The sequence below is a fragment of the Castor canadensis genome, chromosome 19 (assembly GCF_047511655.1).
Source record: "Castor canadensis chromosome 19, mCasCan1.hap1v2, whole genome shotgun sequence".
Lineage (NCBI taxonomy): Eukaryota > Metazoa > Chordata > Mammalia > Rodentia > Castoridae > Castor > Castor canadensis.
Window position 1 is genome coordinate 44,886,620 of NC_133404.1, and position 25,630 is coordinate 44,912,249.

Sequence of the window (25,630 nt, forward strand, 5' to 3'; positions counted from 1 at the left end):
TTATTGTTATTTTTCTGCCACTGGGGTTAACTCAGGGCTCTTTGCAGAGTATTTAATATTACCATGCTTTTAATATTACAGCTTCTGTGTATTTTCTGTTATACATTGGTACCCAGAGTCCCACAGGGTCAGGTCACAGCTAGACAGAGGCAGCATGGTGTCCCCTCCAGGCTGTTCTCCATGACACAAAATCCTGGGATTTGAGAGCTGGGATGGAAGTCTGTATGGCCATAGAGATTGATCCAGAAGGAGAACGGCCACCTGCCCAGTTCAGCGTATGCAAGAGTGGGGTGGCAGCTTCCTTCTCAGCTGGACACCTACAGTTTCCACTACCCTGGTTGGTGCTCCGCTGAGGAACCTGCAGGGCCGAGAGCCTCATGTGCAGGTTAGACGGCCTCACCCTGAAAGGGGCAGACCAGGACAAAGTCACCAGAGCTCAGGATGGGTTGCAGGAGCTGCAGGCTGACTGTGCTGATTGCTGGGACAGAGAAGTTTCCAGGGGGTGGATTTCAGGAGGTACCACCCAAGGTCACAGACCAGAAACTCAAGAGCCTTTCCACTTGGCTCATTGTCTGAGGAGACCTGAATTCACAGCAGGGAAACAACCCATGGCTCTCCTTGAATCAACGCATGCTCTGGATCCAGCAGCACACTAGTAGGAATTTAAATTTTCAGCACACAGTTCCCTGACAAATACAGGGCAGTTGGCTTTCTCCTCCCTCCCCCACGAAGTCTGCAGAGGTCTTCCAGGTGACGTTCCAGAGCCAATGACATGGGGGCCCAGAGTTGGCAGCCAATGCTGAGCATGAAGAGGGTGCAGTGGGTGGAATGTTAAGAAAGCCCAGGGCATCTGCTGTGCTCTGCAGCCTGTCTGCATTCTTCCTGCAGGTTGGGAGGGCTCCAGCATGGGCCCAGACACACCAAGGTCTCTGGTCCTTATCTTCCACCTCAGCCCCAAGTGGGGTGATGTTGAGTGCTACTTGATGTTCTGGCACCTCTCCTGTAAATTGGGGCGAAGAGCCCTGCCAGGCCTGAACCTTCATGTCCTACAGGAAACAGGCAAGAGCTCCTGAATCCAATGCATTTGGGCCCAGATTGCCCTAGCATAGAACCTTCCCTACAAATTCCCTGAGATCTTGTTCCTCTGTTAGAACTTTTTAGTGTAAAGATTGAATTTTTTGCCTTTGGGCTCCTCCTCTAAGTTTATACCAATGTATGCCCTGTGCCAGAATACATAACCTCTGAACCTCAGTTGGAATTTGGCCAAGGGTACAGCCCACCAGGAAGGAGGTCATCACTTCAAGCCAGTTCTTTAGGCTGTTGAGATGGAGAACCAAGGAGGAGGAGGTTCAGCGTGTCTGGGACAAAGAAGCAAGAGGGTGGTATGTGTGGGAGGAGAGCCTGAAACAAAAACCAAAAGCACAATGACAGCTGTGAACAGTGTGAGGACGCTCGTAACAGAGGGATTGTTCTGGGGAGGCCAGAGAAAATCTTCCTGGAGCAGGTGGCCGCTAAGCTGATACTGGAGAGGGCTTGAGTGGACATGGGGCAGCTGGCCAGGAGGCCTAGGCAATGGTGCTGTAAGATGGATGAGGGTGGATGGCAGAGCTCTGTGTGTGTGTACACGTCTCTAATGTGGGGAATGCTGGGCCAGCTGGAATCTAAGGTCTCCTCCCTGTCTTCTTCCGTCCTTTCCTTCCTTCTTTTGTTCTTGTGCTGGGGATTGAACCCATGGCCTTGTGCATGCCAGGCAAGCACTCTACCACTTGGGACAGCTTCTAAGGCTCTGAAGGTCTGGCCTCTAATGATCTGGGACTCACAGAGCTCACAGGGCCCCAGAAACTGGCTAAAAATGAGCAGTGTCATTACAAACCCTTTGAAATGTTATTTAAGTGAGGGATGATAGCTCATCAAATGTGACTGCGATGTATCTAGTTGTTCCTGTGTAGTTGGACATTTAGGTTCTTCAAACCTGTCAACTGATTCTAAATAATGCCACAATGGACATCTTTATACATAAGCTGTATTTCCTTAGGCTGGATTCCCAGGTAAGTAAGTAGTAGGTCAAGGAACATCACAATTTTTAAGGCTCTTGATTGTAATGCTGAATACTTTTGAAGATAGTTATTTTGTAATGTTCAAAAACCAGACTAGAACTGCACCACCATCTCTCCTGGGTCTTCAGCTTGCCAGCTGCAGATCTTGGAACTTGTTGGTCTTGCTAATTGCATGAAACACTTTCTTAGAGTAAATCTTTCTCCCTCTCTCCTTCCTTCTCCCTCTCCTCACCTCTCTGTGCGTGTTCTTTTTGTTCTGTTTCTCTGGGGAATCCTAGCTAACTGTTTCACATTACATCATTCTGAGGTAGGAAAAAGAACAACTATGTGAGGTGAGGTGAAGGAGGTCAAGAAGTGAAAGCAAGCCACTCGTGGAGAACCCGAGGCTGTGACTCACTCTGCTGTGCACCTGTGTGGGCAGTAGGCAGGAAGTGACACTGACAACATCACCAGCAGAGAGCAATAAGCCTGTAGGCAGAAGCAGTTTAATTTTCCTGCTTTGTTTGGTTTGTTTTTTTGAGACAGTGTCTCACCTGGCCTGGTCTTGAACTCACCATCCTCCTGCTCAGCCTCATGAGTGTGGGATTACAGACATGCATCACAATGCCCTTCCAATTCTGCTTTGTAAATTGAATCTCAGCATCTTTGATTATTCACAAGGAAACTTGCTTTTCTTTTTTCCTACTGTGGAGACTGCAATGGTTGGACCCCTCCTCTCTACCCACACCATGAGGTCATCTTTGTTTCCTCCTGGTAAACTTTCTGTCTTTGCACAGGCTGTTTTATTTGCTTTTATCTGCTGCAGTGGTTTGGGATTAATTATCATTATTAGTTTTTGTTTTTATTCTTAAACCTGTAATTAGAAACCTATCAAAGTCTAGAACAATGTAACTCATCTCCTTCTACAGGGAAGAAGGAGAATTTCACAGCTTCTCCCTCTGCCTGCTGCCTCCTCACACCTGAGTTCATTATTCTATTCCAAGGTTACAAACCCAGTCTTCACTTCTGAGTAATGTCATCTGCATCTCAAAGTTATTCTGGGTTTGCCCTCTCATACTGAATTTATTGTTATGAAGCTTCTTTCGGTGTCTTTTGATTTCATTGTTGGTTGCCAGTTCTCTCCTGTCACTTTTCCCCATTCTTTGTTGTTGTTGTGGGACTGGGGTTTGAACTCAGGGCTTTGTGGTTGCAAAGCAGCTGCTCTATTGTTTGGACCACACCTCCAGTGGTCTGGTTATTTTGGAGTTAGGGTTTCATAAACTATTCGCTTGGACTGGTCTTCAACTACTATCCTCCTGATTTCAGCCTCCCACGCAGATAGGATTACAGGTGTGAGCCACCACATCCGGCTCCTTCCCCATTCTTGAATCCTTAATTTTGTGTCCTCTATGTGACTTTTGGAGAACATCTCGAATAATTTTTTTCAGGAGGACCACCTGAAGGTCACTATTTCTAAGCACTTGTGTATCACAGAGTGTCTTTCTTTTGCTCTCACCTGAATGATACCTAAGCCTTGGCTTTCTGTAGTGGGTTCCTTTGTTTCATGGATCTAGTGAGTGGGGGCCAGGTGGAGAAAAGGGCCAGCTGGTAATAGAGGGGAGCAAGTGGGCACCTTCTGATTCTTTATCTTCACATGATCATGGCTGGACAGCCCTTGTATAAGACTCATACTGGACCTGCTGTCTGGGCTCTTGATGGATTCTTAGAGTCACACTTCTCAAACTGGACCAGACAGCAGCTCCCTGGGTCTCTGCTTAAATTGTACCAAGTGTCCAGCACATGGGAAGACCTGGGAGTCTGCATGTCTGACCAGCTCCCGATGATGCAGTGCTGGTGCTGGTGCTGGTACTGGCACTGTTGGTTTCTCCTGGACCACACTCTGAGTAGCAGGCTTTGTTAGAACTTCTGAAGTTCTCTCACAGGTGTTTTTAAAAATTCTGTTGATGCCTTGGGTGTTTTCTGGGAGAACAGCAAGGCCTGGAGCAGTGAGCACCTCCCTTCCTCGGCCTCACTCTCCATCTTTCTCCCTTCTCCCTTTCTCACCCCAACCTGGCTCTGAGAAGTGGGGGCCTGCCAGGTGCCTGAGGACTTGCTCTTCCCAAAAGGGAAGAGCACCCTACTCCCTACCCTGCCACAACTTACTCTTTTCCCTGCCATTGGCAGGAAACCTACCCACCTCACCAGTCCTTGGGCAATGGGGCCATGGTGGGGTCCTGGCTTCAGTGTTGGCAGCAGGAGGGAGAGGACAGTCTGCTCTGTTGCTTCCATTCAACTTACTGAGCATACAGTTATGGGGGCACAGCTCTGCCACAGGTGGGAAAATTAGGGGGCTCCTCTGCAGGAGGCTGCAGTCTGGTGGAAGAGGAGAGTGACAACACAATGTCAGGACACTGGGCCCTGACCAGGGGGAAGGAGGACGTGTGCAGGGGTGAGGGGTTCCTGGGGTGAGGGTTCCCAGGGTAGGGGTGCTCCAGAGCAAGGGGTTCCTGGGGTGAGGGTTCCTAGGGTGAGGGATACCTGGGGTGAGGGGTGGTCACAGAAGGTGTGTGTGGTGCTAAGCCTTGCAGGGTCATCAGTATAAACCAAGAGGGAAGAGGGAAGGTGTGCCAGGTGGAGGGTACTCCAAGATCCTTGAACCTACGCAGGTTGAGGAGAGTTCTATGTGCCTCTGGCTTAGCCTCCATGGGGGAGTGTGGATTACAAGGGTGGACTCAAGCATTCACCTGTGTGCTCAGCCAATACCATCCTATTAGACACAGGACTAAATTCCCCAAACTCCTTATTCTGACTTCATGCCAGTCCAGTTATGCAGAAGTTCTTCACTCTGACTTTCCTGATCTCTCAAGGCCACGCCAGGTTCTCCCATCACTGCTTCTCTCCAGGATGTGGGGGAGCCCCGACCTCCCATTTCCTAAGTTTCTGGCCAAGAAGTCACTTGTTACTTTCCCCTGTCATTAAATCCCAAACCTGCCCATTGTCCTAACCACCTTCCCTCTTGTGATCTCTGGGATTTATGCCCACCCTTAGCCCTGAACCACATCCCCCCTTCTTCCCCAGAACCCAGGGGAACTATGCCTGGTCACTACCCCTGCTCAGGCTGTGCCTCTTACGAAAGGCCCTGCTGTTGTCGTCCCTGACTCCAAGGTCAACTCCACTCCCACCTCTGCCTATCAACCTTCCCTGACCACACCAGGGGATAATTCCTCCCTGTTAAGGAGTTCTGCCACCCTCTTATTGGGCGTCATTGTATGTTCCTCTCTGTGCACAATGCCTGACACAACAGGTGCTCAAAAACATTTGTTGAATGACTGTACAAATGTGATCTCTGTCTCCTGGCAAAGCTTCTAGCAGGCAGGGGCCCTATGTTCTCCACTATGCTGTTGACATAGTATATCCAAAGCTGCTTTACCAGATGTATTTGTTTACTGACAGCTTGATACCACCAATACCAATGCGGCACTAGCTCCCTTAAGAGGGCTGAATATATACATGCACATACATGTGCTTACCAAACACACATGTACAGAGGAGACAGTGGGCTTCTGGTCCACACCCTGATGGCCCTCTCTGGTCTCCTCAGTGGGAGTGGAGTAGAACTGATGGTTGAGGAGCATGGATATGTTGCATGCTCTGGGCTTGACTGGTCATGTGAGCAGTATCTCTGCTGTTAGTGCACCTTCTCCACCTCCTCTTATGGGCTGTCTCTTGGGACTGGGAGAAGGGAGGATTTTGTTTCGTCTTGTTTTGTTTTTGGTGGTACTGGTGATTGAACTCAGGGCCTCATCTAGGCTGATGCTGTACCACTCAAGCCACACTCCCAACTCAAGATAGGACTCTGACATAGAAGTAGTTCTTGGGAACAAGACCCAGGGTGATTTCATCAATCTTATTTTCCTGAGATAATTGGTTTAAAACAAGGCCCACTTTAATGGAAAATAAAACAGACAAGACAATGGTGTCCTTTGTATGTTTACTGTGGTACAGCAAGATTTGCCAAACCAGAGCTGATATCCTTGGTTTGGGGTCACACGCCTTCCAAGCAGTCCAAAGGACATCTTCAAACATAACATTAAGATAACTCTTTATTTCTTTGACAGTGACTTCTCCAAATGCATATATAATAAATAAATAGAAAATATATCTTTGTTCATGGTGACGCCTACGAGAACTGTTTACATACAAACACTGTACATCCAACTCCTGAGAAAGGACCAGCTATTTCAGCAACAGGAAACAGACAGGCATTTCAGAAGACTGATGTTTTCCTGAAAGGCCTAACTCCACTGTGACATTTACAAACAGAAAGAACAACAAGAACGATTTTCTTAGCAATATAGAATTCATGCTACCAAGGAAATGCCTGGACATTGATTGTCTCTTGGTGAACAGTTTAGGAAAGGAAGTTTTATGTACAGATCCTGTACTGATGAACATATGTACAACTCTGAGAACTTTCCACGACATTCAATATCCCTGGCCACCTGAAAGTGATTGCTTCCTCAGTGGTTCACAGTGTGAGACCCTTGCATTGAAAGAGTTGAAGACTCAACTAAACTGTAGACAAGGACGTGAGGTCATCATTGTAGCTCTCCTCCCCACTTACTCATCTCCCTGGAAGAGGCCCTTCCTGTAATTTTAGCTTTTGAAGCAGCCTTGTCATAAGAGGCAGGGTCTCGGTGTCCCCTCCCAGTAGCTGGGAAAGTCCTCTCTGGGAGTCAGTCTACCTGGGGAGAAGACTGGGACCACACCTCAAGGGTGCAGCTGGGCAGAGGGAGCCAAGCAAGCCCTCTTTGAAGGAAAAGATTTATTGTTGGGGCAGGAAAGGGAATGATGCAGTTCATGAGGCTCGAAGACTGGTGCCCTCTGAGTGAGACCACAGAGTTTTCCCTCATCTGGGTCTCTGAGCTGTCTCCAGGTAGACAAGGGAGAGAGCAGGGTACTGAGAGGGAGCTCAGAGGCCTGCAGCTAAGAGGCTGGAGCCATCAGGTCTTCAGATCCCTATGATAAGTCCACTTGGCTCACCAGAACATGTTGGCATGTCCTGATGCTGCTCACTGGCTGCACCTGCACAGCTGTGGAAATATAGCACCAAGGAATCACCACAGCCATCATGCACCCCAGTGGCCAGTGGGCAGCATGAGTAAGGCGAAGGTGGCCAGGACCACAACATCAAAGGGAGGGCAGGCTGTGTATGCAGAAGAGCAGGAGGGAAACAGACATCGGGCCAAGACTGTTCTATTCTGATCCTTTTCTTCCCTCAAAGGAACTTGGCCCCTTTTTGGACGCTAATGGGATACCCTGGCCAGTTGTTGAGGCAATGTGGTATGGCAGTGAGTGTTGGGAGCAGGGGGGCCCTACCTTGAGTCTGGACCTGGTTGAGAGGCTTTTTCCCATCTCAGGGCTTCATTTCCCCAGCTGTGGAATGAAGGCTTTGGACTAGGTGGCTCCCAAGGCCTTCCCAGATCTGAACCCCAGCTCACTGAGGTGTCAGGCACTCGGGTTTCCTGGTCTTTGCTCACTTCTGGGTGAAGTGCAGACAGGGCCCCTCACAGGAGCTCACAACTGTGGACTTGACTCCAGTCTCCCTTGAAGATAGAGCATGGATGGCTGAGGACCAAATTCTGCAGTACATTGAGCATCCTAAGTACAGCCCATCCTTTCCTCTGACCATGCTTCTCTCTTGAGCCAGCAGAGAGTGAAGGGTGGCCCTGCAGACACCTAGCTTCAGCAGATGGTGGCTGGAAGGCCTAGCCACTATGGAGGCTACCTCATCTCTCTTGCCTGTCCACCCTCATTCCTGTGAGCATTACTTTCTCCTGACCCACCAAGTACATGTGATCTTCCTTCCCCTGAACTGGCATGATCTCCATGTCACCTCTCTTCAGGTTCCCTGCCTGGCTTCAGAGTGAACTTGAGTCTGACTGCCAACCACCTAGACCTCCATCCTCCCAGACCTCCATCCTCCCCCCAGGCATTGGTTCCCACCTCTTCATGCCATGTGCCTCGTGGAACCCCATGTCTGGGTTCCAATACAAGTGAAAGGCCACCAAATTCTGGAACCTCAGAACAGAAGGGGCTTTGTGAATCACTTAGTCCAAGTCCCAGTGTACCAACTGACGTCTCCTGAAAGGTGTGACCCCGCCAGGCAGGCCTCCTCTCTCCCCAGTAGCCGGCTCCATTTAGCAAGCTCTGTCTACACACCCAGCTGCTGATCCCAGGAAAAAAGATGTACTCAAAGTCAAGCACCCTTTTCCTACATCTGCCCCCTAACATGTCTGCTGGTGACCATAGGGGTTTGTGAGTGACCAGTCCTCCAGGCTGCCTCCTGCCAAAGTGGACCTTGGCTACCAGCCCAATCCAGGTCTCCTGGCATGGCCCCACACCCCCCGCAGAAGAGGCACAGATAAGACAGAAGCACCCAGAGGATGCAGGGAAGAGGTTTCTAGCACCAGCCAGCACTGCCCTGGGGGCTGCAGGTAGACTTGAGGAGGGTGGTGCAGGTGGCAGCACCAGGGGTCTCTGATACCCTTCTCTTGGCCCATCAGGGTAACACTTGGCTTTGCCAGGCAGCAGCTGGACGGGCTGGGGAGCCAGCTATCCCACCCTGCTCTGCTGCCAAGAGTCTGCTGTCAGAGTCCACTACCAGCCGGTACCAGGGTGGCCACTCTCTTCACAGTTTCTTCTTCCTCACCACAGGGATGGGTACCACTTGGAAGATTTTTGCCTTGAGGTCATCAGTCTCCAGAGTCACCCAGGTGGGCCGGAAGCTGCCTTTGAAGCCAACGAATGTCAGTTTCTCTGAAAAGTAATGACAATCACATAAGCAAAACTCCTAGGAGAATTCCTGCACCCCATCCTTCAAGGGCTCCCCTTTGCTATTCTCCGGCCCCTGCTGGGCACTCCCTCCCTTGTCACAGTGGTCTCTGTTCCTCTAGGAAGAACTTGGTTTGTATGGGGCACTGGAGGCCCCTATACATGGTTCACCTGAGCCTCATGGCCACCTCAGCAGCGTGGTGGCTCTGTTTGACACAGGAGGGCCATGCATAGCAGAGAATGGGCAGGCATGGTAGTCCTGCCTGCCTTCGAGCTGACCTATGACCACAGCAAGTCTCTGGAGTCCAGTGTTCTGTCAGAGATGCCATTTGTCTACAAGATCTCACTCATTCTCAGCTCTGTCACTCTGTGGCTTTAGAAGTGAAGGATTTGTAGCCCAGAACCCTACACAGCACAGTCTTCATTTCAGAGCTTGACAGACCAAGGGGCCAGAGATCCATGTCTACACTCAGGAGTGACCCAGCTTGGCAGCAGCATACCTCTACCATCACTGACCAAGTGCCACTTGACCTCAGTCCCCTCATATACATGAGCTTTTGGCAATAGGATCTTAATTGAAAAGACAGAAGTCCCCACATGATTCCAGGACTGCTCTCCTGTGGCTTTCATCACTCCTGAGCTTTCTCTGGCCACTGCCTGGGATTGACACCCATGTGAAGAGTGCTGGCTTTCTTGTCTTCCATAATCAGGATACAGAAGCTCAGAGCCCTGGCTTTGGGTTAGGAAGGGCAGGCTTCATATCCTAACCTTAGCCAAGTGGCCTGTGTCACTCTTGGTTTCCTCATCCTAAATGGAAGTAATAGTACCTGTTGCCCAGGTTATGAATGAATACCTGAGATAATTAATTACTAAGCTTTCTGCAAGGTTGAGACTGAACATCAACGGTAACTGTAATGGTCATCATCATCTTCCCCAGAGCTGCTCTGCTCTCCCTCTCCTTGTGACCTCCCCACAGTCTCTGTGGATGGTCTATGACAGTGGACATCAGGGCATTGGTGTTAGGCTCCATTGCACAAGAGCTGTGTGGCCGAGAACAGGCTGTCTCTCTCTTTCTCTCTCTCTCTCTCTCTCTCTCACTGGTATTGGGGTTTGAACCCAGGGCCTTGCACTTGTGAAGCAGATGCTCTACCACTTGAACCACACCTCCAGGTTATTTTCTCTTCTCTTCCTATCTTAGAGGACAAGCAAGAGTACCATCAAGGGCAAAGGGCTGTACCAATGTGGACATCAGCTGGATCTATGAGGAAGACGTAGATTGCCAGTCTGACTATGGGAACTGAGTAGGCAGGACAGACAGCCACTTTCTGGCAACCCTTTCATAGAGTAAAAAGAGCCACTTGTGAGCAGAGGTGAACAACTCTCACAACTTCCTTTCACATTTTGATCACAAGTCAAAGCAACTGCTGCAGTGAAGATGCTAAACAGGTGATATCCTATTGTCCACTCCAGTTGACCACAGGTATGTTGAGGATTCTGAGGTTGTCCCCAGTTTAGTGGAAATGTTTCAGACCCAGCCGGGACAGCAGTGCTAGGCATTGTCCCCTTTGGTTCTGTGGTCAACTTGTACCTCCATCTGAACACCTACCTTTCAGTTTGAGACCCTTGTCTGCCCCCAGCTTTTCCAGCACTCTGGTCCAGGGGCCTCTGGTGATGTATTTTCCTTTCGACGCCATGAGAATGATGGAACTAAGCAAGAAGGGACGGATTAGGTGATGGAATGACAGCATGGGAGCAAAGGTGCTGGGGAGGGGTGTTGTTCACGCATGGTGGCACTTAAGTGACAGTGCCAGGGGCCTGGCCAGGGACTTGGGAAAGGGAAGCCTTCCCTGTATGCAGAGCTGACTGCTCTTTCTGTATGATGCAAACATTCTGAGCACCTATCCCACACATCTGGCCACGGTCAGTGCCCTGGTCTGCTCAAGCCTGGACACTGCTCTCTGCTGTTACACACCTATCCCCACACGGGACAGAGTTTGTACAGCACCAGGGCTGCAACACCAGCACCTTTGCCAGACTGGGATCACAGTGGGACTTCATACACATTTCTTTATTTTGAGTGTTTTCAGCCCTGTTGTATAGAACCAGATAGAAACTCAGTGATGGACAAAGCCAGGGCAGATGGAAGAAAGCAAAAAAGAGAATGAGAAAGGGGAACTGAGGGAAGAGGAAGGGAACATGTTTCAGACTATAGAGCCATCCAGAGCTCCTGACAGTTCTGGATCCTCTGGGAGCCCATCAGAACCACACAGTGGACCCACAGCAGACCTTCTGATAGAAGCTTCCTGTCCACAGCTCTCCTGATGACTTTTTTGTGCCTATTAACGCTAAGGGAGCACTGGCTAGATTTTTTCCGGAGCCCATGTTTCCTTTGGTGCCTTCTTTGTGTGACCTAGAACTGGCCTCCTCTAAGCCATAGGAGAGCATGGCCCAGTTTGAGATATTTCTGGGAAGAGCACTACTGTGTAATCATCACACTCAGATCAACCTCTTCTGTTGGTACCACCTCCCTCTCTGGTCAGGCAAGTTTTGCCTCTGTTTTGCAAATAGGAGATTGAGCAAATAATTACAGAAGATCTGCCAAAGGGGAGCCTTGCTTGGGAGGGGCATAGGTCTGCAGCAATGTGTGTGCCTGACCTGAAGGTCCCAGCTTGTAAAAGTGCAGCTTGGGAGCAAGGAGTCACTACTTCCTGCCTGGGGCTGTTTTTAGTTCTCAGTGCTGGGAAGACAACCGCCATGGTGAGAGACTCATGCTGGACCAGACAAGGGGAAGTGAGCACCTCCCTGCAGAAATCAGGGCAGGAGCTCTTCGGGGCTTCCAACTCCCATCTCAAAAGCATTCTGTAACCACAGACCACAGTCCAGACATGGAAAAACTATGAAATTCTGGAACCTGTTGCTACCCCCATCTGAGTCCCACTGGGAGCAGAAGAAAAGCTGTTAAAAGGCATAGGGGTTGTGTACAATAAGGACAGATGGACTGGGAGCTGGGGATGGCCTTGGGCTCTTTAAGAAGGCTGGAGAGGGAAACCCAAGGGATGGGTAGGTTAAGACCAGGTTAACGAGAAAGGGCTCATCGCAAACACATCCTTGGCGCTGGATCCAGGCTCTGTTCCCAGAAGGCCGTTTCTCCATTTTTGCCCTTCAGAACAAAAGCTAAAGGCCCACGGCTGGGCTAAGCCTTCCTGCTAGGGTAGGTTGACTCAAAGGAAGTGGGTTGTCCTGAGGGATGGACATCTGGGTTAGCTCACAGGAGTAGGAGTTAGAGACAGCATTGCTTGTGACCACAGCCTCCTGACATAACCCAGAATCAAACCTGGCTGCTCGTGTTAAGGGACTCTCTTCCTGGCTCGTGGACAGAGGCAGCTGCTCCTGTGACCCTGGGGCCAGGTGGCCCTGTGGATGGGGCGGGGAGAGGGTGGAGCAGGCAGCCATAGGAGGGAAGCACCTGTCTTGCCCAGGGGATCAGGGAGGGTCCATGGTACCCAATTTCTTTCTGGTACCCATTGCCTGCCTGAGCCTGGCTCATACCAGTCGGAGGGGCTGGAAGGAACCTTGCACACCGCTCCAGAGCGGTTCTGTGTTTCACTCCTCACTCTAGCTTCTGCATTTTGGTTCATTTCAAGACAAAGTCCTGGAGTGGTGGGAGGGGGGGGAGGTGGTCAAAACAATATATACATACGTAAGTAAATCTAGAAATGATAAAATAAAATTCTAAAAATGTCCTCTGTCTAAAAGCATGAGAACTACTTATCTCTAGAAGACAAATGAGTCTTCCCAAACTGGTTAACTCTTCATTCTTCTGTGTGACCCTCACACACACAAAAATAATACTAACGAAGCATGGGATGTAGCAGCAAGGGCATTGCCCAGGTCTCACATGGTGTCCACCCGGTGCCCATCAGGGAGAGAGCACCAGGGCAAGGCATTTGCTTTCCTTACTGAGTGTGTACTGAGCACCCAGGTGCTTAGTGTGGCAGGTGCACATTAATCTCCCAGGCTTTCCACGAGGTTGTGGCTCCTAGTGAGTTCACACCCACTTAACCAGGTACTGGGCTAGAAATGCAAAGGTGAGTTACACATGGTCCCAACACCAAGAAGTCCACCTGCCTGATGGGGTGGCAGGCATGTCCCCTGTCGTCTGGTGATTTGGTTGGATTGGAAGAGACCTCAGCGAAGAGGTGACAGATGTGTTAGACTTGGAGAAGGTGGGGAACTTCCAAAGATGGCTATGGAGAGGCCACAGGTGAGCCCAACATTTAAACACTAACCAGCAGCTGATACGGGAGATGAGACACTAGAGGAGGCCAACGAGTTAGGCACCTGTGCTCCAGTGTCAGTAGCCAAGATGGAGCAAAGAAGGCCTGGACAGAACAGGGTGTGGAGGACGCTGTGGAGGGGACTATCAGGACAGCAGTGCAGGTGGAGTCCACAGGACACTGGTGAGAGCACAGGGAGTGACAGGGTCAAGGGAGAAGGCCAGAGTCTGGATTGAACTGGATTGGATGACGACCGTGTCATCAAAACAAGGAAAATGGGGAGTGGCTGGTCTGAGGGATTTTTAAAAAATGAGAACTCAGTTCCAGGTGGAGATCTCAAAGTAGCAGTTGGGTAGAGATGTCTGGGCTTAGGAACAAGATCTGGGAAGACAGACTCTGAAGCCACCGGCACTTGGATCATCCTGGAGGTGTGGGCAGGACTGAGATCATCAAGGGGAGTGGAGAGATAGGGCAGAGGGCCAGTGCCTTTTCATTTGTAAGGGGGCAGCCCTGTCCACCTCAGCCTGACCTACATCCATGGCAGCCCTGGCTGTCAGGAGCTTCGTCAGGCAAGAAGGTTTCCTAACCCAGCACCTGTGGCCTGAGGGCAGACTGTCATGCACCCTGAGATTTCCCAGGCCGGGAGTGATGAAGGGCTGGGTATGAGTAGCCGGGGGGCCTGCCGTGTCTGCCCAGAAGCAGAGCGTGGACTCACTTGTCAGGGATGGCCGACACATAGTTGAAGAGCTGCCATGGGATGCCCTGTAGAACGGCGCTCCTGAAGCCTGCGTGGTTCACCACATGCCCTCGGCTCCCGTCAATCACCACCACCTGGATGCCATCTTCTGAGCCAGGGTACTTCACCCCATCCACCTGCAGAGCCAAAGCAGCACAGGGGTGAGGGGCTCACTTGAGGGCAGCTGAGGCCCCCAGATTCTCCTACTGGGAGGGTCCCAAGTGGACCTTGAAGACAGGTCACTGATACAGCTTAACTCAGTTCCCCAAAACCCTCTGTAGTGGGTTGAACAGTGTGCCCCTCCCCTCCAAAGAAAGATACGTCCACCTGGGGCCTGTAGGGGGACCTTATTTAGAAATAGTGTCTCTGCACTCAGGAGGCAGACACAGGAGGATTGAAGTTTGAGGTCAGCCCAGGCAGAAAGTAAGACCTCATCTCAACAAACAAGACAGCCATGGTAGTCATGTCTGTAACACCAGCTACTAGGGAGGCAGAGGTAAGATGACTGACTGAGGTCTGAGGCCAGCCCTGGGCAAAAAGTGTGGAACACTAGCTGAACAATAACAAAAGAAAAAAAATGAGCAAGCACTAGGCCTGAGTTCAAATACCAAAGCAGACAAACGACAACAACAACAAATAAGCTGAGTGTGGTGGTGCACAGCTATGATCTCAGCTACTTGGAAGGCTGAGGTTGGAGGGTCTTGGTTCAGGACAGCTGGACACCCTGTGTAAAATCAAACTAAGCAAAAGTGACTGAAGTGGCGTGACTCAAGTGGTAGAGAGCTTGTCTAGGGCAAGAGAGAGGCCCAGACTTTAAACCCTGGTACCACCACCACCACCAAAATAATCATCATCATCATCATCATCATCATCCAGGCACAGTAGCTCACACACCAGCTACTCCAGAGGCAAAGCTGGGAGAATCACTGTCTGAGCCCAGCCTGGGAAACAGTGCGATACCCCATCTGAAAAACACAGGGAGCAAAAGGGCTGGGGATGTGGTTCAGGTGGTAGAGCACTTGCCTAAAAAGCACAGGGTCCTAGGATCAAACCCCAGCACCAAAAGAAAAAGTGTCTGCAGACATATTAATTACATACATACATACGTACATACATGACTTATGGTAAAGATCTCAGGACGAAGTCCCTTTAGGGTCCACTGGATTTATCTAATGATAGAGACCTTCTAAAGAAGACAGGCGATATGAAACAGACACACAGGACAGAAGTCCTCGTGAAGACGGAGGCAGAGGCTCAAGTGACATGTCTGTAGGCCCGGGAATACCAGGGATTGCAGAAGAGGCAAGGAGGGGCTCCCTGGCAGCCCCCAGAAGCAACCAGGCCCTTTTTACACCTTGACGTTTGACTTCTGGCCTCCAGAACTCTGAGGGAGTAACTTTCTTTTGTTGTAAGCACCACAGGAAATAACTCACTTGTGACGAGTTATTAGGACAGCCCTGGGACACCTCCCAGCCCCTCAAGGGAGCAGCCCCAGGCCTGCAGGGCCAGCAGCTCTTACTTCGATGTAAGCAAAGTCATTCCGAAGATGGAAGAAGTGCTGCCTGGAACTCTCCATCTTCACTTCCAAGAAGTGGTCTTTTGCCTTCTGCAAAACACAGGCAGCGTGGTGGTGAGGTCTTGGGGGTCCCTCCCCTCACCTGGGTGGAGTCCAGCCCCAGGGACCGCTCACCCAGCTGAGCAGGGGTGGAGAGGGGAGCCTTCTGGGAAGCAAAGGGCCGGAGCTGCTGTCGCCACTCACCAGCTGAGCCCCGAAGAGCTTCCTAGGCATCGGCACGTCCACCACGGCCCTCTCAGCAAACCTGGGGTAGGCGGTGGCTGTGCAGTCGCTGACGCCGGTGTTCCTCGGGATGAGAGCTTTAATCTTTATTCTTTCACAGCCTTTCACGGAGCAGAAGGCAAACTTCTCCCTCTCGTTCTGGGCCCTGAGCTTAAGGAAGAGCAGCCTGTGCACAGGAGGAATCAGGTTTCACTTGGGCTCATGGAACCTCCTCCCCACCCAGGATGACCACAGGCCCGTCAGTCACTGGGGTCGGAGCAGCGTGGCCTTGCAACGTGGGCTCACATGGAGTTGGAGCAATGAAAAGCAAATACACTAAGAAAGGGCTAAGAACTGTCAGTTCTCGCCTGAGTCTGAGGACAGACGACGTCCACACTGTGCACACACCATAAACACATGAATTGTCTTAACTAACCCCCGCCATGTCCAAAAGATACTGGCGTTGCCCCGATTTGCCACATGGGGAAACTGCCCAGAAAAGTAAAGTGACCAGCCTGGGACACAGAGCTGGGGAGTGACACAGCTGGGATTTTCAACCCCACCCTCGTGCCAGGAAATGCTATTGGTCTTCCTAACTCTACTTGTCTCCAAAGCAGAGTTTATTCCAAAAAGTATTGTAGAATTTATTTGAAATGATAATTATCATGCAGGAAGCTGGCCTGGTGCCACAGGGAGTCAGATTTTGAGGAAACCACAGCACTGACTTAGTATTCGTTATCGTTATTTTAGCTCAGAGAAATGTCTCAGGCCGAGTCTTACATCCATAGCATCAGAAGACATGGGAGGACCGTCCAGCGCACACGCTTCTCTGGAGTGGAGCCCGCTGGGCTCTGGGAGCTGGACTGTGCTGAGTTGCCAAGGCCCCAACCTCAGCACCCAGCCGATCAGACCAGGGCCATGCATTGCACTCTGTTCAACGTTCAAGAGGGCCGCTCATTGGCTACCCAATAGCCAAGAAGGTTCTCCCTCTCAGGAATTAGAACAAAGAGACCAAGTGGGTCTCCCCAATTTCTGGTTGGTGCTTGAATTGTAAGGCCACACGAATTGTGGCTGCTGCAACCATTCTGTGACATGTGCCTCCTGAGGGACTGCAGAGGATGCAGCTGAAGCTGACACTTGAGACCACTCAGGTGCACGCATGTGTGAGAATGTGAGGAGAAAGAGTTTGGGTTCCTCTTGGTAGGAAATCATTTGACTTTAGGTCATTGAGTGGCTTTATGATGCAAGCCGTCAACATCAAGAAACTATGTTTCAGGCATACAAAGAACACGAGTGTGGAATAGTCCGTGTTAGGATTTCAGGGCCTAGGACAGTACCCTGCGTTACTTGACGTCAACTACCTGATTGTTCTTAGGATTCTGGGAAAAGCCAGGAAAGGAAATGAGGCTGAGGCACTTTCCTGCAGCCAGTGGGAGCCTGCTTGTTCTGAGACCTCATCCAATGGGAACCTGCTTACCCTGAGTTCTCCTCCAATGGGAGCCTGCTTACCCTGAGATCTCATCCAATGGGAGCCTGCTTGCTCTGAGTTCTCATCCAATGGGAACCCGCTTACCCTGAGTTCTCATCCAGTGGGAGCCTGCTTACCCTGAGTTCTCATCCAATGGGAGCCTGCTTGCTCTGAGTTCTCATCCAATGAGAGCCTGCTTACCCTGAGTTCTCATCCAATGGGAGCCTGCTTGCTCTGAGTTCTCATCCAATGGGAGCCTGCTTACCCTGACTCTTCATCCCAGTAGTAGTGGCTCCTGCCAGGATAGCTCTGCTCCACCTTGTCCATCTGGAAGGTCCTCACAAAGGTGCCGGTCTTAGATGTTTGCTTCAGTAGGCGATTGTGAACATCCGAGAGGATGGAAAAGGTGGTGCCCCGTGGGTAGCAGAGCCCCACTCGAATCCAGTCACCCCTAGGACCAGAAATAGAGTCAGTTCCAAGCAAGGATGTCCAGGCCCCAAGGTCCTGGGGTCCACCCCAGAGACAGAATCCAAAGAATAGTGAACGGTGATTTTGAAAGAACAGTTGCTGTGGGCATGACTCAGCAGCACAGTGTCCAGGGGAGAGGAAGAGAGGGTGACTGACTGCCAAAAGCCAGGAGGACATGGGAGTGGGTCAGCTGATGCCCTGGAAGGGTCCGTGGGAGGGGGGAGCTCTGGCTGGGAAAAGGCATATTTTCAACTGGGCTGTGGTTAGGGAACACAGGAGGTAAAGAACCTGGACTCAGAACCATCCCACGGCCCATTTTTTTCTCTCTGGGTCTCATTTTTCACAGTGATAAATCTCTGCCTCACAGGAGGATGGGGACAATGTAAAAAATACTGGCACCCAGTACATGAAGCCCACAGAGATGTCCTCAGCCCAGTCACTTCCCCTCACAGAGCCCCGAATTCCTCTTGGCACAGTGTTCATCATCTACTAAGTAATGGGAAGTGCCAGGTGCTGGGTGACATGCCTGTCACCTACTCCTCTGCTCTCCTGTGAGGTAACATTAGCCCCACTCATAGGTGAAGGAACTAAGGCTCTGAGAGCTTAGCTGTCCTGCTTAAGGTCACCCACACCCAGAGGGGGCCTCAGCCCTGGACTTGTAGTTTTGGGGGGAGAGGGGTTACTGCCATTTGAACCCAGGCCTTCACACTTGCAAGTCAGGTGCTCTACTCATTGAGCCACACCCCCTGCCCATCCTCCCTGCATTCTTGACTGCAGATCTTGTGACCCTTTCTGGGTCTGAATCATGTGACCCTCCCTGGGTACCTCCCACAGGGATCCCTTAGGCCAGCCTGAGGTTCTGTGAGCAGCAAGCAGGCGCCCTCATCGCCACTGCCTGAGCTCAAGGGCCGCTGTCCTAAGGTTATGCTGCTCCTGCCGGGAAGGCACTCACTTGTTGAAGTTGACGAGCCAGATGGCGAGTTCAGCGGGGGCCGTCTGGTCCCAGTGGATGGTGTAGCCCTTCTGCAGGGTGATGACCGGCTGGTACTGCTGGTAATGGGTGCTCCTGGTGAGGGCCCCCTCCAGGTAGAGGGGGTGGCTGGGGAAGTCATTCTTGATGATCTTCATTTGCAGGTTGCTGGTCTTGTAGGCCTGGATGTACATCTTTTAAACCCAAAAAGGAAGCGCAGAGGAGGCTATTACAAGGGATGATTATACCAAGAGCGTCTGGTTAACATCTGACCACGACAGTGCTTTCTCTTCACAGAGCCCTTTTTAGAAGGCCTGTGAGAAAGAAAGACCAAATAAGGGGACATCTCTCTCTCCTGGTGGACACAGCCCAAGTCGAACTGTGCAACACAGCCAGTGCTTTCTGGTACCTTCAGAAATCGGCTCTGTAAAGGTTAGATCAAAAAGAATTAACCTAGAAGGTAACACCCACGCACAGGAAATCAATGTGAGTCAACGCCCTGTATAGCTATCCTTATCTCAACCAGCAAAAACCCTTGTTCCTTCCTATTATTGCTTCTACTCTCTCTTCAACAAAATTAGAAATAAGGGCAAAATAGTTTCTGCTGGGTATTGAGGGGGTGGGGGGGAGAGGGAGGGGGTGGAGTGGGTGGTAAGGGAGGGGGTGGGGGCAGGGGGGAGAAATGAACCAAGCCTTGTATGCACATATGAATAATAAAAGAAAAATGAAAAAAAAAAAAAGAAATCGGCTCTGTAGAGGAGCTACCCACACAAACTTGGAGGACTTTGGTAACAATCAGGTGGCAATTTCAGAACATGGAGAAAGGGGGAGAGGACTCCAACTCCACAGCAAATGCAACTCGCCTTTAACTGACAGGTGTTCTGCCTGTCTTGAGAGGGCGCCTGGGTGTGGTGTCCCGCTCCACCCTCTGAGCTTCTGTGTATGGCCCCATGGGAATCTATGTGGGTGATCTCTGTGTCTGATCCCATGGCCAGTCTGTGTGGATGTGAGTATACACTGGATGAAACTTAAAGCAAGACCATCGGTTGTTGAGTCCCAGGGACCAAAGAGCCAGCCTCAGTTGAAACACTGTCTTGTTTTATGGTGTGTTTGTATTTGTACGTGACAGCTCTACAGCTGAGGCTAAGAGAGGCCATCACACCAACGTGCAGAGGTGTGCCTGTGGCAGGAAGGGTTACTGTCCCCTCCAGATTTATTACAAATAAGGTGGAAAGAGAAACTCCAACCCAACCTTATGGCATTGCTGTTAGTGTGCAAAGGTAAAAGGTGGTGTGACGGTGGTTCAGTAGCGAGCATAGCTGCCTTCCAAAGGTAAAAGGTGGTCAGAGCATTTTGTAAGCTATAAAGCAAGGGGCGGAGATTATTAGTAGTAATTATCCACTGGCTATCTGTGATGTTTGGCAGGCAATGTGTCAGAGAGGGCGGGAAGGAAGGTCAAAGTCAAGGCTGCACCTAGGACAGCCTTGCACTGTTTTCCGGACAGTGATGCATGTGGTGCTGAGGGTGTTGTGTGTGGCTGGAGGGTTTGGTTGCCCTTCGGTTACTCAGGCCTGACTCCCACCTATCCGCTCCCTTTGCCTGCACTTCCTTCTTATCCCCCTCAGACCATCACGTCAGCAGCTCGCTCCCATCAGCATCTTGGCCCTCACCGTCCCTAATCATTCCCAGGACCACATCCTTTCCCGAGGCTCTTGAGAGAGGCTGAGGAAACCATCAGCCTGGGGAGAGAAGTGCTGCTCCAACCTCCTCTGGGTTTTTGACTCCGCCAGGCGCTCCTCCTGCCGGCTCTGGTCAATGTCTCCACCCTCAATGGCTTTATCACTCTCTGCAGGCCACCCTCCTCAGGTCCACTCCCTGACTTTTCAGCATATGACCTCACCTTCTACTGCAGAAAGAAACGCCCTTAACTTCCTGCCCCTGCCCTTGCTGTCCTCTGGTCCCTCCTCCTGCCAAGGACGGCCCCTCCCACCTGTCCTCTGCTACTCCAGGCCTTTTCCTCTCAGCCTGGCACTAGCTCCCACTCCCATCTGTCTTCTGTCCCCATTCTACAACACCCCCAACTGCTGATGCCCACATTGGTGATGCTGGCCTTGTAGGATAGTCATGAGGACAACTCTTGATTCATACCTGCTTCCTTCCCCCTGGGGCCACCTGGTTCACCATGTCTACCTCCTAATCTGAGGATTGTTCATTTACTTGGGCCACTCTCCCCTTGCTCTTTTATCTATTCAAACAACAGCAGTAATGATAACATAGTAATGGCTGAATGATTCTTTCTGTTCTGCCCCTCGCCAGTCCCTGGCCTGGCCAGCACTGGCCACTGTGGCCACTGAGTACAGGAAGTGAGGCCAGGGTGGCCCAGGACCCACAGTTCTAGTTTTATTTTAATTAGTCTAAATTTCACAAGAATCATTATGAAAATATTTTTCCTATGAAACACAACTTGATTTTAGGGGGAGGACTACATTTCACTTTGTTGCAAGTTTGCACCCAAAAATGAGTGTACTGTCAATGTAAAATGGATGGTGGATTTTGAAGTTTTAGGATGAAAGAATGTAAAGTGTCTCATGAATCATTTTTATGTTGCTTATTTAGTGAGAGAAAATACTAATTTCTGTTTCTTTTTACATTTTACCATGGCTACAGGAAAATTTAGGATCATATGTGTGGCTTATGTTATATTTCTGCCACATAGGGTTGAGGAAGCAGGAGGGTTCAACTATTGTCCCAAGTTTACACTGAGAATGCTGAGGCTCCGGGTTCCGGCAGTCAGTCAGTGCCGGAACTTGACTTGAACCCAAGCATCTGACCCTAAATCTAAGCATTCTGATACTAAGTAAAGGGTGTTTTGTTGTTGTTGATATTGGGGTTTGAACTCAGGGCCTTATGCTTGCTAGGCAGGTGCTCTACCCCTTGAGCCACAACCCCAGTTCTTTTTGCTTTAGTTATTTTTCAGATAGGGTCTTGCATTTTTTGCCCCGGCTGGGCTGGGACCTCGGTCTTCTTACCTACATCTCTGAGTAGCTGGGACGACAAGTGTGAACCACCACACTTGGCTTGTTCTTTGATATTAGAGTCTTGCTAACATTTTACCTGGCTGCCCTCAAACAGCAATCTTTCTATCTCTGCCTTCCAAGTAGCTGGGATTACAAGAGTTCTGACTTTGTGAAAATCCTATCAGGGGAGGGGAAGAATAAAATGAAAGGAAAAGAAGAAGGAATTCTGTATCTCTTTCTGGTTCAACATGGAGCTGGACATCCAGTAGCCACTCACTGAATGCTTGTCATATGAATGACTGGCTGGGGTGGGGGGCTGTCCCCACCTGTGCATAGCGCCCGCTGCAGATGGCGCCTCTCCAGTCAGGGACGTTGATGCAGTCTGGATGTCGGACCAGCCAGTTGTCGTCTTTGGTGAGGTAGGAGCCTGGGTACTCAGACACAGAGCCATCAACATCGTGGAACACGGACGTCTTATCTCCATCCATATTCAGCTGGTTGAACCAGGGCCCAGGCTCTCCAAAGAACACTCTGGAAGTAATCTAAACAGAGCCCAGGAAAGTTAGGCCTGGCTGGAAGGTGAAGGGGAACATTCTCAGTCACCACCAGGGCAAATTTCCTGACTTCCGCTGACATCACAGAGCTCAACCAGAGCCACTCCTGGGCACTGTAGGAACAGCCAAGGGCTCCCAGCCTCACAGCCCTGCTCAGCACAGCCCACGCTGGGCTTTGTGCACTGGGGTGGCTGCGGGGTGACCTCGGAGTTGGTCAGACACAGAGGTTTAAGAGACTGCAAAGACAGGAGGAGTCAGCTTAGGGGGAAGAGGGAAAGAAAGAGAGTATGTGTGTGTGTTTATGATGGAAAGAGAGAGTGCATGTGTGTGTGAATGAGACAGGAGTGGTGCTGAGTGTACATGGAAGTGTACAGCACACACAGGGTTTCACATGTACGAGAGTAGGTGTGAGTGTGCAGTGGATCTCAGGAAGACATTTGAAGATTTCCATGACTGAACTCTTTCAGGTCCTCAGCGGTCCGAATGAATAAATTAAATAACTTAAATTTCACATCTTGTCCCTCAACTGGTCCATGACTGGGCACACAGGCAAATGTCAGGAGAGGGGGGAGAAGGAGGGGAGCCCATAACCTAGAGAGAATGCACCAGGAGGCCTGGATCTGCTGGGCTCACAGGCAGCCCTTGTCTAGTCCCCTCACCCTCAACTCCTGTTTTGCCAGCTCTGTCTGCAGCCAGGAGGCCTCTGTTTACATTCTACTCTCACGGGGAGATTACACAGAACATCTTTGGCAAAGACTTCCCTTGGAAACTTCTGGGGATGTTAGATTATTTATGCCAACTCGGGTGACCCGGTCACAACACCCAGTAGTCAAAGTTTGGAGGAAGACTCTCAGAACCCTAGGTCCAGAGTGAGGCTCCCTCTGGGGTAAGATGAGTGGGCATTCACCCAGATTTGACCTGTGGGGCAACCTAGGCCTGTACTTTTCCAGTTTGGGTGCAGCACAAACTGGGACATGGTCCAGTCTACTTGGAGGAGGCGATTCCACTCTGCGGTGGTGGCAACAGCTCCAACTCCAAGCCCTGGGGGACTTGTGAATCACCATCCAAAGTCTGGCTTTGCTGGGAGACTGCCCAGGAGCCACACTCACCGGGACATCCTCAAAGGCAATGTTGGTCACATTGTTGTGTGGGCAGCTCTGCCAGGCGTTGTTCAGACGGAAGGCCAGGGCACTGGTGTGCCGACCCTCTAGGGCTGCGAACTTTCGGAAGGTGCAATTCTGGATGTTGATGGGGCCATCATAGAACTGAATTCCTCTAATGGGAAAATTCCTGAGGAGTTAAGGAAGTCAGATATCAGATGACTGCCATGTTGTTTTAAGAGAGACTTTCTGAGTAAAGCCGTTCCTGACCCCCACCTCCAGCAGCTCATCCTACTGCATATCATTATTGACTCATTGATAAATTCACTGAGAAGACAAGTATGGAAAGAGTGCCAATGAAAGATTGCTGGCTGGCTGGATGGACAGATGCAGGATATATGTCTGTATAGATGGCTGGATGGCTGGATGGTTGGGTGAATGGATGATGGACGAATAAATGAATAATTTAGTTTCCGACTTGGGGTTTCTGGAAGGTTCTCTATTCAGACATTTCCCCCAATTTTTCCATCCTGTGAAGAGTCATTGGGTAAATACTGTAAGTTCTGGGGAGTGCCAATGTTCTGTCCCTTGGGAGGGTAGCACTGTTAGTCATTGTCATCTTAGTTTTTGTTGCTATAACAATTTAATCAGATTGGGACCCAGATGAGTTTCTTCTGTGAGCAAGCTTTTTGACTGGCAATGTGCTGGTTTTAAGCAGAAGGGGAAAAAAAAACCAAATGAAAGGTGATAAAAATAATTACAGCACAACTTTCTGAGCTAGAAGAGAAGGTGGCCCCTCCTAGGAAAGCAAGACTGCAGAATGACAGGCAGCCCCAAACAGGCCTGACATCCAGAAGGAGGAGGAAGGGGGTGGGAAGAGGAACCAACTGGGAGACAGGGAAGAACAGGTGAAGAGGAAACCAGGGGAGCAATGGGCTGGACTTCCTGGTGGCCTTTCTTGGGACTTGCTTATTCTCCACATCCAGTATGTGTGCTTATGCTGGTGTCTGCACCTCTGAGTCAGGCCCTTCCCTTTCACAGAGGACATAAAGAAGAAAAGGTGGAAAGAAAGAAAAGAATGCAGAAGGGGAGACCGGTCCTTAGAGAGAGGCCAGGCCTCAGTTGTCCCCAGTCTTCCACTCAGGCTCCTGGAGGAAGTCCCCACTCATACCGGACTGGAATCGTGCCTTTGGTGGACACTGAGTCCCCTTGCAATGAAAAACATTTCCTGGTGGCACTGGGGTTTGAACTCAGGGCCTCACGCTTGCTGGGCAGGCGCTCTCTCACTTGAGCCACTCCGCCAGCTCCCATTTCTGCCTCTTTTTTTGTTTGTCACGGATTAATGTTGTCACCTGAGTCCTGATTCTCATGGAGCGACTCCTTGCGTTTTTTTCAACGCTGACTGTACATGTGCGGAGTATGCTAACAGCACCGAGCTGTTAGGTTTCCATAAACAAGATCACCTCCAGAAGGGACTGGAACATTCTGAGCCTGGGAGGCCAAAAATCCCTGAATACACAAACCCAGAGTCACCTGGGAAAATGATAGAAGGGTCTGCTATATCCCATAAGAAAGATGATGCATGGACCTCCCCACAGCTAGTACCAAAGGAGACCAGGACCCTGACTTTGCAATATCTTTTTGGAGACACACATGGACCCAGGTTGGACGTTTTAGGTCTATGTGCATTTTTTACTGACTCTAGCAGCAGGAATTCTTCCTTGGAGAAAGACTGGAACCCTGGCACCGCTGTGGAGCTCAGCGCCTGGCTCTTGGGCTCAGACCCCGACCTGGGCAGGAGGGGGCTTCCTCAGAGACTGATGGGTCCACTGCATTGCAGGTCATCGGCTCTGCACATTACCGACCCCTCTCCATCCATCTGCTCATCATCAACCTGCCTGTGAGTCCTCAGCACAGCCATGATGTTTCTGGGCAGTATGACTTCTCAAAGTCTTGCCTGCACTCAACCAATTCCTGCCCTCAGGACCCATGTAGAGCCTTGTCTGTCACTTATGTGTATGACAGCCCCGTGTCCTCCCAAGAATGCCCCATGTCCTGGTTGAAGATCCCAATCTACTTGAGACAGGGCTTCAGAGTTTGACACCCTGGTCCCTCCTCTATAAGCATTCTGGGGCCTGGCTCTCTCTCTGCCATACTCAGAAGTGGACCAAACACTCCAAGCCATCGAGGAGCCTGGGTCTCCTGGTCCCTCATCCTGAACACTGTAGTCCCACTAACATCTCAGATTCAGAGACGCTAAAAGTGCAAAAGAAAGTACATGTCTTAGAACTGATGAAACACACTAGCTACCTGTAGGGTTCTAGAACAATTAAACAGGGTTGTGCCTGTGAGGGATGCAGACAACCAGACTGGACGCATAGTAAGTGCTCAGT

The 25,630-nt window shown here is 50.6% G+C and overlaps 1 protein-coding gene across 2 annotated transcripts in view; it reads right to left on the minus strand.

Moving 5' to 3' along the window:
- Positions 1-5,985: 5,985 nt before the first annotated feature.
- Positions 5,986-25,630, minus strand: part of Cemip (cell migration inducing hyaluronidase 1) — a 143,151-nt gene continuing 123,506 nt past the window's right edge. For both annotated transcript variants that reach the window (XM_020181136.2, XM_074061780.1), the window contains exons 21-29: positions 23,247-23,427; positions 21,910-22,125; positions 18,549-18,760; positions 17,394-17,579; positions 15,643-15,847; positions 15,403-15,489; positions 13,863-14,020; positions 10,477-10,577; positions 5,986-8,855 (exon numbers count right to left, since the gene is read on the minus strand). In XM_020181136.2, the coding sequence (XP_020036725.2) occupies positions 8,728-8,855; positions 10,477-10,577; positions 13,863-14,020; positions 15,403-15,489; positions 15,643-15,847; positions 17,394-17,579; positions 18,549-18,760; positions 21,910-22,125; positions 23,247-23,427 (1,474 nt within the window). In that variant the 3' untranslated portion in view covers positions 5,986-8,727. The remainder of the gene's footprint in view (positions 8,856-10,476; positions 10,578-13,862; positions 14,021-15,402; positions 15,490-15,642; positions 15,848-17,393; positions 17,580-18,548; positions 18,761-21,909; positions 22,126-23,246; positions 23,428-25,630) is intronic.